The sequence below is a fragment of the Nyctereutes procyonoides genome, unplaced genomic scaffold, assembly GCF_905146905.1.
Source record: "Nyctereutes procyonoides isolate TBG_1078 unplaced genomic scaffold, NYPRO_anot_genome, whole genome shotgun sequence".
Lineage (NCBI taxonomy): Eukaryota > Metazoa > Chordata > Mammalia > Carnivora > Canidae > Nyctereutes > Nyctereutes procyonoides.
Window position 1 is genome coordinate 14,273,511 of NW_026575120.1, and position 16,351 is coordinate 14,289,861.

The window sequence follows — 16,351 nt, forward strand, 5'->3', positions numbered from 1 at the left end:
CTGAAAATTAATACCATAACCATTTTCTTCTCCCTTATATTATTAAAGCAAATTTAAAAATACAAGTTTGGGGCAAAAGACCTAATATTTAAGTTCTTTTCCCTTGACTGGTGTTTTCATTATCACAGGCAGATATAGTTCAGAATTTAAGGCATGGCAGTTACAAAGTCAATACTGAGACTGTTCTTCAGTATTTACAGATACCAGTTTCTGCCCTGGCTGTTCTATCACTTATGTCAGATGGTCAGATGGGAAATCCAGTGTTTTACTTTGGAAATGTTCCAGCTCGTACCCAAAACACCCACATTCACCATTTTCTTTGTCACATTTTCTGAAGGAAAAAGATACACTGAAAATACAAAAGAAGCATGTAAGACAAGGTCATATTTAAAGTATAATCGCAAAGAGAAGGGCAGTTGTAGGTCCTATAGCATCGGTTCTGATAACGTCCTGTAATTGTCCCTTATATCCCATTAGGAAGAAGGGACAGGAAAAGTTCATTTGTCTTCCGGGTAGTGACATCTGTAATGCCATTTCTCAGAGTTGATGCATTTGGGCAGATCTTCAGTCCTGCATGGAGGGAAAGAAGCTCGTGAACACAGGTCAGGAGTGTGGTTTCAATACTAGCAACTGGTGATTTCCACCTCGTTTGTTTTACCATTTAAAGAAATTTTAAAAAATAAATAAATTATTTAGTAATTCAATAAATAATTTATGCCCACAGTATTCAAAATGGACAGCAATATAAGATACATGTGTAAAGTAAAAAAAAAAAAAAAAAAGCCAGAACTGGACATTTTCCTATTTAAGTTTTCATGGAATTATCACCAGAGAAAGTAAACAGAGCCAAAATAATTGAGTTCGTCATGTCCTGGGTTTTAAGATTTTGAGCTATGGAAAATGGAAATTTAACTCTAGGTCCTAGGATATGTAAAGGCTTCTTTGTGAACAAAGACCCTTCCAAGAATGGCATTTAAGTGTAAAACACTGTAGATATTAGGATACCAATCCAATGGACTCTACAGAAGATCTTTTTATCAGAATGTGAGGCAGAGAGTCATGAAAAAGAACCTTGAACCTTGACTCATGATAAATGCATGTGAGCAAAACTGCATTAATATATGGAGACAGATGAAGTGCTTATGTCCTTGCTTGTATTTCTTCAGAGTAAAAAAGTCAGACATTCTTGTCTTGGGCAGTTAAGAGGGGCTGATTCACGTAACTCAATTGAGGTAGTACTAATTTCTAAATACTAAAATGATGCGGATCAGCAGGCTTCTGTATAGTGGGAAGTACAAGTGTGTCCTGAAATGGTTTATGGCATTCTGCATCCGTCAGAGGAGGATAATACTGCCTGTAGCAGACGTAGGCAAATGTCAGGCCAATCATGGATCCAACTAGTACATCTAAAAGAGAGGAGATAAAGTCTTCACTTAAGCATATTAGACTCTTAAATCATGTTAAAATACCACACACTACTGGCATTCTGATACTTGGTAGGATTCTAGATCACTGCAATAAAGCAAGTATTCTCAATAAAGCAAGTCAGATGAATTTTTTTGTTTCCCAGTGCATATAAAAGTTATGCTAACACTATCTTGTGTCTGTTAAGTGCAACAGCACTATGTCTAAAAAAAAAAAGTATATACTTTATTGCTAAAAAATGCTATCACCTGAGCTTTCAGCAAGTCCTAATCACAAGTCACCGTAACAAATATAATGAAGAGGGATCCCTGGGTGGCGCAGCGGTTTGGCGCCTGCCTTTGGTCCAGGGCGCGATCCTGGAGACCCGGGATCGGATCCCACGTCGGGCTCCCGGTGCATGGGGCCTGCTTCTCCCTCTGCCTGTGCCTCTGCCTCTCTCTCTCTCTCTGACTGTCATAAATAAATAAATAAAATAAATAAATAAACAAACAAACCAAATATAATGAAGTTTGAAACATTGCAAGAGTTACCAAAATGTGATGCACAAACACAAGGTGAGCTAATGCTATTGGAAATACAGTGCCAGCCTGCTCAGTACAGGTTTGCCCCAACCTTCCATTGGTGAGAGAGACAGCTCTCTGTTCAGTGCAGGATGATGGGGGACATCTGTATTGAGAACCTGGGCGTCCAGGTTACTCTACTTGTTTGGGTGCAGAAAACCTCAATTTCAGTGGTTTTTTAGGCTTTCTCAATTTTATCATATAGTTAACAGGATTTTTTTTTTTTAACAGGATTATCATCAGGTTCTTTCCTTCCTAAACACCAAGTTAAAACACATCTTTAGTTAAATAAATATAATAAGCCTTTTTCCAAGTTTACACAAGATTGAATTTTTTTTTAAACGATTTTATTTATTTGAGAGAGAGAGGGAGAGATCGTGAGCAGGGGGAAGAGGGAGAAGTGGATACCCTGCCAAGCAGGGAGCCCTACACGAGGCTCGATCCCAGGTACTTGTGATCATGACCTGAGCCAAAGGCAGATGCTAAACTGACAGAGCCACCCAGGCACCGAGACTGAATTTTTAAAAATTCAATTAGCCAACATATAGTACATCATTAGTTTCAGATTTAGAGTTCAGTTGCATATATAACACCCAGTGCTCATCACATCACATGCCCCCCTTAATGCCCATCACCAAGTTACTCCATCCCCACCCACCTCCCACTAGGCTGAATTTTTAAAAACCTCAGAATAATAAAGTTTTATTTAATGCCATTAACCCCTTTTTCACATTTTAAGAGTTCTAGAGGAAGCAATAAACTCTTAAGGAGTTGCCCGCCCCTCTTTGCAAAAAATTAGCTTATTCTTTAAAACAGGGCTCCTAGGGACTTCTGGGCCTATACTGTCAGTTTTTTTGAATTATAGGTTTTCCATAAAGATACTCTGTTATTCGAATGTTTTACTATATACCATTCAACTTAAGATTTCTTTGGTTTAACTATAATTTTATGATTTTCTTGAATTTCACTTTAGTTTCTAACAAAAATCTCATGAAGTGAACTTGATTTTTTTATGGATTTGATTTTTAAGACAGTAAGTAAACTGACCTCTGAGGTTTGTTGTAAAAAATTTCTGAGAGAAAAAACCTTAAAGAGTTAATTCTGAACTTACACTGCTTCAGGATAATGGAAAAATTGGGACATTTCTCCTTAGGGATTTAAAAGGAAACTGTGCTTTCTCATCTTCCACATAGCTATACATACTCTTGATTCAGAAACCCAGACCATCCCATACTCATTTGTTTAATCATTTAACAGATACAGTCCACGTCTCCTCTGTGCCGAACGCTAGGGATGAGATGGCAGGAGACACATGCAGACTTCCATGGCAGGAATACTTTGCTTACCTTGCCAGTGATGCTTATAGTCACAGGTGCGGGACAGCGCAATCACAGATGCAAGGAGGAGAGGCAACAGAACAGCACAGAGCCTCCAAGACTTGCCACGGCCTTGTGGGGTAAAGCAATGTAACTTGCCAGCCAGGTAGAAGGAAGCGAAGGCCAGACCAGCAAATGCAACTAGAAGAGGAAAACCTATAAGTATCTATCTTATAAAGGAACCTCCCTCATTCATCCGCAGATAGGTGGCTGGGGGCAGGAACATGTTTTTTTTTAAAGATTCTTTAAAGACTTTTTATTTATTCATGATAGAGAGAGAGAGAGAGAGAGAGAGGCAGACAGCCAGAGGGTGAAGCAGGCTCCATGCAGGGAGCCTGATGTGGGACTCGATCCCGGGACTCCAGGATCGTGCCCTGGGCCAAAGGCAAGTGCTAAACCGCTGAGCCACCCAGGGATCCCCATGAACATGTTTTATCCTCTTTTGGTAATGCTTCTGGTGTAGATCATCAATGAGGGAGGGGGAAACAAAAGGAAAAATGGACTTCACTGTGTGTCCCAAAGTTAATATTTACCCTGGGAATAGTGTTTGGATACTAGCAATAGGACTTTGGGCAGGTAACTTCTTGATGCCTTGGCTTCCTCATATATAAATGGGAATCATAAAACTAATAGTATCCACCTCTTTGGGCTGTTATGGTATCAAATGAGAAGAATCAAAAATGCTTTTCAAAGCACCTTCAATAAAGTTTAGTTCATATTTTTCTAATTCCAGATTACAGGATCTAGGCAAATGATACAAGAATCATAAAATGTTCAAATCTCATGAAAGCAAACTCCTTCCTCTGTCCTTGAATATCTACCCTAATATTTGAGGCGCAGGTTTGTAAAATCTTGGGATTATTAAAGAACGGGGGGTTGTTTCTAGATACAAGAATAAGAGTAGTGAGATGTCCCCATTCTCATAAGTGTCCTAGGTTAAATTCAGTGATCCCCAAAAAGCAGAGATGCTGAGTGCATGAGGCGTTCATACAGGAGGAATGTCCACTGGGGAAGCTCTTGCGCCCCTCGTTCACCACGTCCTTCTCCCCGGTGCACGTCAAGTCAGAATGGGCTTGCCCATCAGGGAAGCAGCGGTAGAAGAAGTCTGGGCGTGGCCTGAAAACAACAACAACAACAACAACAACAACATGGTCTCCACACAGATCACTTAAAAACTCCGGAAATTAGTTTCTGGTTGTCTCAGACACCGTAAACCTGTTCACGGTTGGTCAAACAGCGTCGCAGGCAAAATAATGAAACTGGATTAGGATAGGCACCGTGAGAAGGGCGGCATTTCCAGGGTCCACACTGAAACGGAGGGGGGCGGTGCAGCACAGAGTACTTCCAAGGGCAAAGAGCAAGTCACGCTGCCGCCCCGGGGTGTTGGGGGCGGGGGGTGCTGCTGTGCTGGTCGGGGAGCAGGGAGGAATGCAGCTCAGGGCCGCAGGGAGCCAGGCGTCACCCGTCACCATCACCCGCAGGCCAGCCACAGGGGAGGGAGGGAACGTGAAGCGAGAGGAGCAAGGTTAGACTACAGGAGGGGAGCGCGGAGGAAGAGGCGCGACGCAGGCCATTAGCCGCTGGCAGACAGACCTGGGGGCCGAGGCGGGCACTGGTCACTTACCTGCCCACGATCAGTTTTACTGTGTTGGTAAAGACCCCGCTCAGGGCCAGGGCGAGGCTGGCAGCTGGAAAGCAAAGAAACGTGCTGAGGTGAGGGTGGTGTGCGCCTAGGAGGCCTTGCGCTCGCCGCCGGGGACTTCCCGAGCCAGGGATGGGCAGGCCCCCCGCGCGCGCGGTGGAGCACTGAGAACTTCGGTCCTGGGCTGAACAGGCTTCTGGGTCCAGAGTATCCGGTGCATGTAGACACACCGGTGTGAACTCTGGTCCCAGGGTAGGCTTCTGTCTCGTGGGGACAGCGTGGGGACAGGGAAGAGAGGATGGCCTGAGGAACACAACCGAGCGGCCTCCGCGCGCAGGTCGCACCCCCGTGGCCGGGCCCACCAGAGGAACCGAGGGGCGGCCCGAGGGGGCCGAGAGGGGGCCGAGAGGGGGCCGAGAAGCCCGAGGGGGCCGCTCTTACCCAGGCAGGCCTGCCTGCTGTCTGTAGGGCCTGCCTTCTTGAGACATCTGGCCAGGAGGATCAGAGACAGCGGGGAGAGAAATGCAATGACCTGAACCAGAAAAGGGCAGAGGTTAAAAAAGCCAAACCACCCCCCGCAATAAAACCGCGTGGTTCGCGGTTACAGCAGCTCCCACAGGGCAGCAGGCGGGACGGGACCGCAGGAGGCTCGCGGCAGACCTAAGGACGCCCCCGACTCCCGGCGCCTACGAGCGGCGGCGGCGCCTGCGCGTTAACTGGGCGCACAGGGCACGGCAGCGCCTTCGCCAGGATGTTCTAAGGGACCCGGCACCTCAGGCCACCCTGCGGGGCAGAGCTCACGAAACAGGTCTCTGGAGCCAAAATTGACATCTTGCTCTCTAAATTTGGATCTTAAAGCGTTGAGCACACCGTCAAAGGGAGCAGTCGGAACCCCGCCGAGGTCGTTCTCGAGCCGCGAGGCCCGCCTCCGGCTCCCCGCCTCAAGCTCAGCACTAGGTAGCAAGGGTCCGAGGAAGGCTCGTTCTCCACGCACAAACATGGGCTTGGTGGGGAAATACTCCGCTTCCACAAACGGATTCCGGTAAAGCCACATCTCCTCCGGCTGGATCCGCCTCTGGAAAGGAGGGAGGAGCTCCGTTACCCTGGAGGGGAAACACGTGCAGAGCGCGTCGGCTGGCTTCCTGGGCCCCGCGGGCGGCTCGTGGGGGCTCCCCCCTGGCCCCAGGCCTCGGCCGGGCTGCGGCGGCGCCCCGGGACCCCGGGCCCAGGCGGGGCCAGCCCGCCCGCCCGCCCGCCCGAGCGAGGGGCGCTTACAGGAAGGCCGCGAACAGGGCGAGCCGCACGCCCAGCTCGGCGCCGAGAGCCGCCGCCACCTTCCCCATCCTGCCGCTCGGCTGCGGACGGACCGACGGACGCTGCGCTGACGTGGCAGCCGCGGAGCGGCGGCGGGACGCGAGGCGGTCCCCGGGAGGGCCGAGCCGGGGGGCCGCGCCTCTGCTCTCAGCGCCTGCTGGCGGCCGCCGCGGGAACTGCACCCGAGGAAGGCGGGGCCGCCGCCGCCCCTGCCCCGCCCCTGCCCCGCCCCTGCCCCGTCCCCGCCCCGGTGGCCGGGCAGCCGGGAAGCGCGAGCCGCCTCCCGCCGTCCAGCCAGGCAGCAGCGCACGTGGAGCCTGACGAATGAACGAGATCCGGGTGACGCGCGTCCCTCCTTGCCGCCCGTCGCCCCGTCGCCCCGTCGCCCCGTCGCCCCGCGGTCTGCAGCCGCGCGGAGCAAGGCGCCCCTTCTCCGAGGCCCTCCCCCACCCCCCCCGCCGGGCAAACACAACCAAACCGCACGCAGTGGGCACCCTCTGTGCTGCAGGCCCCACCAGCCGGGTGTGTGTGTGTGTACACATCTTGGGTCATCCAGCCCTGCAACCGACGCCCTCCCTCCCATCATGACCTCTTTCTTGTCCAGGAGTTGTGGCAAGCAACTAACTACAGGCAATGAACAAGCCCACAGTTTAATTTGGAACATACAGGACAATTTATTGAAGTCAATCTCAAGCAAAATCTGAAGTCAGTGGAATGTCATTAAGAAGCTTTCCAAATTAATCCTCACGGAAGCAAAAAACACATCTGAATTTCGAAGTATTTGTAAAATAAAAAAAGGCAATATCTCAGTAAATATAATATACAAAAATGTATGTTCCTACCAGCACACACAGTAGTAATTACAGGCAATCCTAAATACGCTGTAACTAGTCAACAATAAAGCTATCTATATACAGGTTAACCAAGCTTTACACGTTTCACACTATGCAGTAAAACATAGGCCAATCAACAAATCCCCAAAATATCATATATCTTGAAGTCATGTGGCAACATCAAGTCATTATACAGTAATGCCCTAGTGGAACGCCCCCCAGGGAAAATGAACACTAATCCCTTAGTGTCAAAGAGCTTCTAGCCAAGTCACAGAAACTCAAAAGAGATTGACTTTAGTGAATATTGATGCTTTGTTATTAAAGACTCAAGTCTCAAGTGATTTAGGCAAAATAACATTTCACAGGATCTACAAAGTTTATTACAGATAAACAAAGTACAGAAATAACCAATCTACAAAGGTCATTATAGATAAAGATCACAAGAAAAAGAAAACAATCTGTAGGTATCTGTGTTTGTTGTGCAATATCACAAGTGGTTACAAATGAATTTCTTATATCAATTCCAATTATGCACACACCCTTGTATAGAAAAAAGGATCTTAGCCAGTTGTAATCATTATTTAGCATCTTGGTCATGGGAGACAATGTGATTTTCTTTTTTTAACAGAGGGTATGTGATAGCACAAATGAGATAAAGAGCAATATTAATGACAACAGAGTGAAAAAGTAAATTTTATCCAGTCCACTCCTAACCTGACAATACCTCATACATACCTCGTCTCGGTGGTCTGATCGACGCCGTGGGCCATGTGCACACGTCGAGGTCTGTGGCAGGCAGGAGAGGGGAGCACTGGCACCTGGAGGGCTTTCTTGCCAATGAGCAGATGTAGAAGGTCACGGAAGAAAACTGAGGACTGAATACATGACTTTGGCAACTGTTCATCTTTTCCCTTTCTCTTACACGTAACTGACTCTCACAGGCCACTGAAGGGCAGGTCGCACTCCCCCCACCAGCCCCCTCACACGTAGGTGCCACAAGCACCTGACCTTGTCACTTAAGCAATGGACTGACGGGGAAAAGAAAGGAAATGGTTTCTGAGACACACGGATTACACCCCGCGGTTCAAGGAGCGTAACGTTAAGTGCAAATTTTTGTTTTTTTTCCCTACACAGGCATATATATTACAAGGGAAGAGGAGGTGTGTGGGGACAGGGCTGACAAAATGACAAAGTAGAGAACGCACAAAGGAAATACTCATGAGAAAGCTGCTGGCAGTTCATGCAAGAGTCTCCTCCTCGGATGCGTCCAGGAAATCTGAGCTACCTGCCGGGGCGCTCCCTCCCGTGGGCAGAGCCCTGCCCTCAACCCAAGCGAAAGAGGACAAGAGACGAGGCTGTTTTCAAAAATGGTATACAAACAATGCTGTCTACTTCACAAACTTAAGAACTGTAAAATAAGGGGAATCGGAAGAGTTTCAAGTACTTAAAAAACCTGAATTCGATGAGGCAGAGGTCTCAGTGTTAAAGTGACTACTTCGTACCTGCGGTGAACATCCCCCTCCCTCGCCCTGTGCCAACGTCCCTGCTCCCGCTGCCCGCCCCGGGGAAAGTTGGTGGGTTTCACTATATACAAATCTCCAACTTTTCAATATTCACGCACACACGGCAAAGCCGTCTAATTATATCTGTTCCCTGCTTGCCTGAAAATGCAAGCGAGTCCTACTCTTGGTTTACAGACGACCGGGGACCGACCGTAGGTGGCCCTAGGCTGACGGAAATCGTTCCAAACGGTCACTTTGCGTCTGCGGCAGCTCGAAGCCCAGGCGGCTGGACACATCAGCCAGAGTCATCATACCTCCCCTGACCGAAGTGCAGGGAATGTAGGCTCCCCAAGCCCACCTGTCCACTCCTCCTGGTGGGACCTGCAGCAGCACCTCCCCTTCAAGGTCAACACTAGAGGAAGAGCTTTGCACTTAAGAATGAATGGGAGGCCCGGCCTGGCCCGAAGCCGGAGTGCCCAGACGGTTCGTTCCGCAGGGCTGCTCCCTGCCGTCCACACTGCAGCTCTGACCCTGACGGAAGCACAGACCGTATAACGAGGCCACAACAAAACCCAACTTCATGAGGCAGGAAAGAAACCTGCCTAACAACCTGCCGTCTCTGAGAGTCCTTTCCATGATTCTCTCAAAATTTCAAAACATGATTTATAATCATGTTTCCAAAGATTATGTGGAAATGGCAGAAGGGAGCTGGAGCCACCCCCCCCACCCCATTATTATTATTTTTAGTTTACTTTTTACGTATGTTCCTGACTTGAACACACACTGATAGCTCCAAGGTTCAGTGATTCTAAAAGCCTATTCTACAGCTTAGACCAGATCAGTTTTGAGAATTAAGGTAGAGTAAGAACTTGTTAAAAACGGAAATAAAACCCACTTCCCTCCTGACTCTAGCCTTGATTAGATATTAAAGAAGTGAATCACTTCCTCCAGCTGCTTGGGCCTTCCAGGGAGGAAGGGCGGGCCACCCCACTAGAGCTGGCTCTGGGCAGCCCTCCTCCTTGCAGTGCCAGCCGTGGGCCAGCCCCTTCATGCACCACACATGCCTGGAAGGCTGCCCAGGATTTCCTCTGTAGTTGTTACTGATCTGATTTCTGAAGTTTTATGCTGATTATCCAAAACTTTACATTCACTTCTTCCAAAGAATTAACATGAGGCTAAAAAAAAAATATGAAACAAAACACCACCATTATCCCATGCTGCTTTAAGTCATTTCATTTTTGGACAAGAATCAAAACCAACTATTTATGCTCTGACCACATACAGATTTAAAAGTTAACAAATACCAACTATGGACTATGAGAGAGTAACACGTCTTCTGGATGATTTCGTTGAAGGGCAGCCGGGCACAGGGCATATATGCTATGTACACAGAAAGCACAACTTTCCCCCTCCCTCGCTGCCTCCATAGCCTGTGACTTGAAAATACATAAACTAGGTAGGTGGTGACACCGTGGAGGTGTGAGGAGAGTTCCTGGGTTCCAGCAGGGCGAAAACCGCTGTTTGGACCATTGCAGAGCACTCAGGGACGAAGACTCCAGAGCTGTGGTTAGCTGTTTTGGTTTGTAATCATTTCTGAAATGGCAGAATGATCCTACTGGGTGCCCCCCAACCCCCCAAAAAAGATTAAAAAAAAAATCTCAGCAGAGCTGCTCTAGATACGCAAACAAAATGTGACACGATGAAGAAGCTGCATAAAAATATTGAAACCTATGATATTTTTAAGTATAGAGGATGTACCCTGGCTTACCATAGAAAAGTCATCGGATAGTAAAGATTATTCAGTCCAAAACAAGGAGATAAGATTTCATGTGGGTACGGTTTCAACAAGAGTTACATTTCAAATGTTAAAGGAAATCCTTCATGTTAGTTTTTAAAAAAGCAAACATTTATCTCATATATATATACACACACACACACATATATATAAAATAAAGTCTTAGTATGATAAAACCTAGATTTTCTTAAATTATTTTTTAAAAGGCTATCAAACTATATAATTGCTCAAGAGCAAAGTCTAGTGTTTTGGTGAGCTGTGCTGCATGTTCGATTTGGTAACATGCATAGCATTTTCCATTTTGCTCTTTCTCCTGGGATCATATTTAATCAAGATAATTCCTGGAGGCCCAGTAAGTTACCTCAGAATTAATTGCTGGAATCAGGCAAATGGCAGTTTAGGAGCTTAAGTAAAGGAACTGTAGTGTGGTGCTTTTTTGTTGTTGTTTTGTTTTATGCTTTTTTTTTTTTTTACAAGAGAAAATCCAGTACAATTGCACATTTACATTAAAAAAGGAGAGGCACAACTTTTTTTCTTCCTTTTTCTAGAGAAGAAGTCTAAATTAATAAGAAAAAAGGAACACACGCAACACAACGGAAGGAATGTGGCCGAGCATCTACCCTCTCTACCTTCATAAGGTTCCTCGGTACTTCTTAAGGGAAAATAAATGCCACCAGGTACCAGCAATTGTAAGCAGTCAAAATTCACAGAGAAAGTTAACATCCATTCAAGCTAGCCCTAGACTTCTACTTAGTACAGTGCCACAACAAAGCCTGAAGTTACTAATTACTCATACAAGGAATACTGGAAAATACATATTCTTAAGCATTAAATGCAAGTGAATTTTGTGGGCAGACATCTTGGCACACTTGCATCTATGATATCCAAGCATCACAACCAACCATTTTTGCTAATACTGCTTCCTTGGGAACTTCCCTAAGTGCTTCCTCAGATGAAGTGTGTTTGTGTGGCTCTGATATACTCTGTAGAAGTGCTTCCCCTCCCTCCTGGGGGCAGTTTTAGTTAGTAGATAATACTAAATAGAAATTGTTTACATATGAGCAGGGGATGCCCCTACCCCTTCCACCCCCCAAATGAGGAACTAAACCAAAAGACTGACTCAGATACAACTTCAATTCGCTTGTATCATTTTCACCAGGAAACCTGGCTGAATGGGCAAGCAGCTGACAATGGGAATGTTTGATTAGGAGAGGGGAACAGAGACAGGACAGCCCCCGAGGTTGGACAAGGGGCTCCATTACACTGCATGGGGGATGGCAGTCGTTATGATCCAACTTTGGGTCTGGGCCTTTGTCTCCCTCTAGCTGCCTCTGTTCATGTGTCAGGGCAACAGGGATGACCATTCTAACTGCATTCACATCCACATAAACACGCTTCATCAAAAATGTTCACTGTCAATGGAAAACATTTCAAACTCAGTGAGTGCACCCATTTCTGTTTTTCTCCAAAACCGAAAACCACATCATATACCTTTGTAAGTAAAATTATCACATCATAAAGCCCACCTAGGTTAAGACCACAGAGGTAAAAATCCACTGAGGCATTTTGTTTTCAAGAGGCCAGATTCAGTACTCCCACAGAGCCCTTCTCTAGGATTATGAAAAACATTTGGAAGGGAAAGAGAAGTTAGCCTACCTACTGCTCAGCAAAGAGGTATATAAAGATCATCATAGCCTTTTCTAGAGGGCTTGCTCCAACTGCTACTTAAAATGCACACACACACGTACACTGAATAGACTATCTGAACTACACTTCTCCAAATTTTTTAAAAAATGAAAATAAATAAAGGAATGAGGGCTACTTTTGCTTTTTACACCCAAGGAACACATCCTAGGCTTTAAATTAATCTCATTAACAAAATTTCTTTTCTCTTTGTTCTTATTTTAAAAGTGAAGACATCTCTTTTTCCAGCTGCAAAGGCATGGAAGTGTAATAAAAGGCAAGAGAAGACCAAGGGAATTTGGCCCGCCACAAAAGAATCCCCAACCCAAGAAAACAGAAAAACAGATACCACCCACTGCTTCTGCCTGCACCCACTGGCTCCCCGTCAGCACGTCAATAAGGCGGGGCGGGGGTGAAGGCTGTGCGCACGGCAGCAGCTCCTCTCCCACTAATGTGCCAGTGCCATCGAGTCCCTTGCTCCTTTTCCTTTTTTTTATCTCAATAAAAAGCAAAAAAAAGAAATCACCGCCCATTTATTCTTTCAGTTCTTCTCCATGATCTTGTGATTCCAATTTGCATTTGATCTTGCTCCAGTACTCTGCCGACACAGGAGATGCAGGGTCGTGCTCCGAGCAGCAGAGACGGCCTTCCAGAGCAGAGGGAACCAGGGCACCCTCCTCGTGATCTTTACAAAACGAGTGAGGGCAGAACTCACAGAAGGAGACCGCAGCACTGCTGCACTCCTCGCACTGATGCCACGGGCATTCCCACTTTCCTGGTGGGGGGGGGGGTGGGACAGGTAAAACAGCCCCGTTAGTGTCCGTCTTGACTACTCACGAGAAATCCCCACCGTCTGCTCTGATTGGAGACCGAATTTGATCAAACACCAAATTTCAGCCAAACTTACGTCTGAGCCTACTACTGAGTCTGGAGGTGCACGAGCACCCCAAACTCCACGCCGTAGGGGTCCCTGCTCACCCACGAAAACCAATGCTTACTGGCCCGCACCTAACCCCTATCTGCAGACAGATTCTTCACGAGCATACTTTTTGTCTGCTAGTGTTGGTGGTTCTACTCCACGTTATCCATTCCATGGCTCCACGAAGGAGAGGGAAGTACAGGCTAGGTTACACAGCGCTATCAGCAAAGACCCACATCAAAGAAGGGGCCCCAAGAGGCTGGCTTACCATATGGTGGCTGAGTCAGGTTAAGGCATAAGAGGTGGTACGCTTTGGGACAGTCTTTTTTGTCACACATGACCAGCTCCCCACCATCTCCACATTGAAAACAGTAATCTTCATGCATCTGCTTTGGTTCTGCTTTGATTTTTCGCCTCTTCTGCTTTAACTTAGTACTTTTGGCCTTTTCTTCGGTCGTTGACACACATGTTGACTGGCAGGAAGAAGGATGAACACAATGTGTGAGACTATGTGGAAAGTGAGCTCCCAGAACCTGACACACTCACTTAAGTTCTCTTCAACTCTGTTGTTCAATTACCTAAATCCACCAGGACGACTTATCCCATGACAGTACTGTGCTAAAAATAAGGCTACATTTTCACTGACTTTTTTTTTTTCCCTTTTTTTTTCACTGACTTTTGAATCAGGTGCTTTGTTTTTTCAATTGCAAGGATACTGAGATATAATTCACATATCATACAACTCACCATTTTCAAGTGGCTGATTCAGTGGTTTCTGGTATAGTGTGAATTTTAAAGAAGATTCTGAACAGATGTTGATCACTTCAGATTCAATCAGAAATACAAACACATCTTCCAAACCTGACAGATCTTACTTAAGATTTGCTTCATTGGAAAGTCAGAGCATCTACACTCTGGTTAACATGACAGCCATCCCGTGAAGTGAACCAGAGCCCCATTTGTTCACCGGCCTTTTCCTGAGATGGTCCCACACTTCAACAGCCCCACTCCTGACTCCCCACCAGCCTGGGGTGCTCCCTGCCCACCAACTGACCTTTGGCCGCACCCCCAGAAAGCCGCTACAGTTTTCTGCCCCACAGTGGCACTCCGTTCGGCCGTTGCCCAGACAATCCAGGTTATAATTAAATGTTAACTCCATCCCTACAATGGGAGACAAAATTATTCATACTCAAGTCCCAGGGAAGAAAAATGCTGTCAGACACACTCTCCCATTGACAAAAGAGACCTAATTCTGACCTGAAGGCCTTGCTGCAGACTGAGGTGGGCCAGGGGAAACAACAGAGGAAAAAATCCCCAGCCACACGGCCAAAACACTCTGTAAAAGTTGTCACAGCCTTCTCACTGAAGTGGTCAAAAATTATGTAATGGAGACTAAGAATCTGAAATCTGTGCTAAAACAAAACAAAACAAACAAACAAACAAAAAAAACGGGTTCTGGTCTAGCTTTTCTAAAGCTAATTTACACGAATTTTTTTTTAAAGATTTTATTTATTCATTCATAGAGAAAGAGAGAGAGAGAGAGAGAGAGAGAGAGGCAGAGACACAGGCAGAGGGAGAAGCAGGCCCCATCCAGGGAGCCTGACGTGGGACTCGATCCAGGGTCTCCAGGATCAGGCCCTGGGCTGCAGGCGGCGCTAAACCGCTGCGCCACCGGGGCTGCCCTAATTTACACGAATTTCTGAACGAACAGTAGGCCCACGGAATCGTGGTGACTGTGCGGCTCCAGTAATTCATGATTTAGAGTATGCTCTGAAGAGAGTTCACAGCGCAGATTCACTGTTTACACCAAAGACCCAAGGATTCGAACTGGGAGGCCCAAGCTTGCTTCTGGCTGATCCTGAACAGCGTGCGACGAGTTCCAGGACTGCAGTTGAATCTCACTGAGCTACAGCTCTTCCCTTTTTACCCATTTCCCTACCAACCTGGCAGAGAAGAAACTAAGTGCCACTGGTAAGATGCTGGATGGCTGAGGAAACATGGAAGCAATAACTGGCTTCGGAAGCTTTTTGTGTCTAATTTGAAACAGATCTTTCAACTAAAAAAAAAAAAACCAAACAGAAATCCCCACAAACAAACCAAGAAACCAGCTGCTGTTAACACAGTATGTTAATACTTTAAGTAGAAAACAAAAGCTTAAACATCTGGTTATATTGTGCAGACAGCAATAATTTGGAGAGGTCCTTCAGGAGGGTCCCGGACATACAGGATTCTGGAACGTCCTCCCCGAAACAAAGGCTCTTACAAAACTCCCTTTTGCAGGACATGGATTTTCACTTTTTAATGGCAGGTAACAATTCCAAATATAATCCTATCTTATTTGAATAAATACTTGAGCATCGAACCTTGAAGAATGTCCTGTGCAGGGGAGAGGGGAGCAAGTAGCTTTTTTACCTGCAGGAATATCACAAAGGGCGAACAGTCCAACTCGAACATCTCCATTCACTGTCCACTTTTGTGTTTCACAGTTTGGATTACAGCTGTGGTTCATAAAGCGAGAGTAATTTCCTTTGGGGCCAGCATCAATTATACGGTCCTTCAGAAAAAAAAGAAATGAAAGGTACCCTTGACATGAAACTAAGTAAGAGCTTATCTCAGATACACCCAACCCTGTCGAGGGCCACAAGCAACAAACAGTGTTTCGCTACACAACTCCCACAATGCACGCTCTGCTCTCCGGGCTGGTGATTGAGTTCTCTATCTTATTTGATGAGCTACAAGTCAAAGCAACTGAGATAAAATGCAATTTAGTTTTTTTTTTTTTTTTTTAAGTTTGTCTCTACACATAGCCCACAGAATACTACTACTTAGAAGATGAACTGATCACAGGTGATGCCAGAGCGTGGAGTTCAGCCAGGCGCTTGGGCTGGGAACCACGATGCTCTGCCATCAGCCCTCCTTTCCTGCTCTGTACAAGCAGCGAAACTAGTACGGGAGTAAATGGAAAAGAGCGTAGGCCATAAAGAGAGACAAGGAAATATGTACGGCTTTCCTCTGGGTGAAGATTTGGACCTTTGATTGATGGAAGGGCTCTAGCGTAGAACGTACTCTCCAGGAAGTCACCTGTTCCTTCCATTTTACTTATACTGATGTTCAGGACACAGTAAAAGGTTCACCATTTTGGTGGCCCCTGAATGCAAGTTCTGGTCATCTCAATGAGCCCTGGAAGACAGAGCCTCCCAAATGTCATCAAGATGGCTGGAGGGGCCCCTAACAGTGAGGAGTAGATCTAAAGGGCTATTCAGCTATCAGAAATAAATGGCATTTTCTGTTCATTAAATTGA

The 16,351-nt window shown here is 46.3% G+C and overlaps 2 protein-coding genes across 7 annotated transcripts in view; both read right to left on the bottom strand.

Moving 5' to 3' along the window:
- Window positions 1-364: 364 nt before the first annotated feature.
- On the bottom strand, window positions 365-6,433 carry PLPP5 (phospholipid phosphatase 5). 3 transcript variants are annotated; one of them, XM_055335002.1, is made up of 8 exons: window positions 6,279-6,432; window positions 5,874-6,078; window positions 5,445-5,535; window positions 4,986-5,049; window positions 4,353-4,477; window positions 3,332-3,502; window positions 1,240-1,406; window positions 365-570 (listed from the first exon to the last, which is right to left on the bottom strand). In XM_055335002.1, exons 1-7 carry the CDS (start codon window positions 6,344-6,346, stop codon window positions 1,246-1,248), a joined length of 885 nt encoding a protein of 294 aa, XP_055190977.1. In that variant the 5' UTR covers window positions 6,347-6,432; the 3' UTR covers window positions 365-570; window positions 1,240-1,245. The 3 variants fall into 3 exon arrangements, with proteins under 3 accessions (XP_055190977.1, XP_055190978.1, XP_055190979.1); XM_055335003.1 differs by having other exon boundaries at window positions 365-1,406; window positions 5,998-6,106; window positions 6,279-6,433; XM_055335004.1 differs by having other exon boundaries at window positions 365-1,406; window positions 5,998-6,078; window positions 6,279-6,407.
- A 533-nt stretch (window positions 6,434-6,966) lies between these two features.
- NSD3 (nuclear receptor binding SET domain protein 3) overlaps window positions 6,967-16,351 on the bottom strand; it is a 119,120-nt gene continuing 109,735 nt past the window's right edge. For all 4 annotated transcript variants that reach the window (XM_055334686.1, XM_055334685.1, XM_055334682.1 and 1 more), the window contains 4 exons: window positions 15,462-15,603; window positions 14,104-14,210; window positions 13,318-13,522; window positions 6,967-12,905 (listed from right to left, as the gene is read on the bottom strand). In XM_055334686.1, coding sequence (XP_055190661.1) covers window positions 12,664-12,905; window positions 13,318-13,522; window positions 14,104-14,210; window positions 15,462-15,603 — 696 coding nt within the window. In that variant the 3' untranslated portion in view covers window positions 6,967-12,663. The remainder of the gene's footprint in view (window positions 12,906-13,317; window positions 13,523-14,103; window positions 14,211-15,461; window positions 15,604-16,351) is intronic.

What these genes read in the sequence shown, in the direction of transcription:
- PLPP5 (XM_055335002.1), bottom strand. Translation starts at nt 6,346, where the DNA reads ATGGGGAAGGTGGCGGCGGCTCTCGGCGCCGAGCTGGGCGTGCGGCTC. An exon ending in GCCCTGTTCGCGGCCTTCCT is followed by an intron (nt 6,079 to 6,278) that starts GTAAGCGCCCCT and finishes CCTCCTTTCCAG; the next exon opens with AGGCGGATCCAGCCGGAGGA. An exon ending in TCCGACTGCTCCCTTTGACG is followed by an intron (nt 5,536 to 5,873) that starts GTGTGCTCAACG and finishes TTTCTGGTTCAG; the next exon opens with GTCATTGCATTTCTCTCCCC.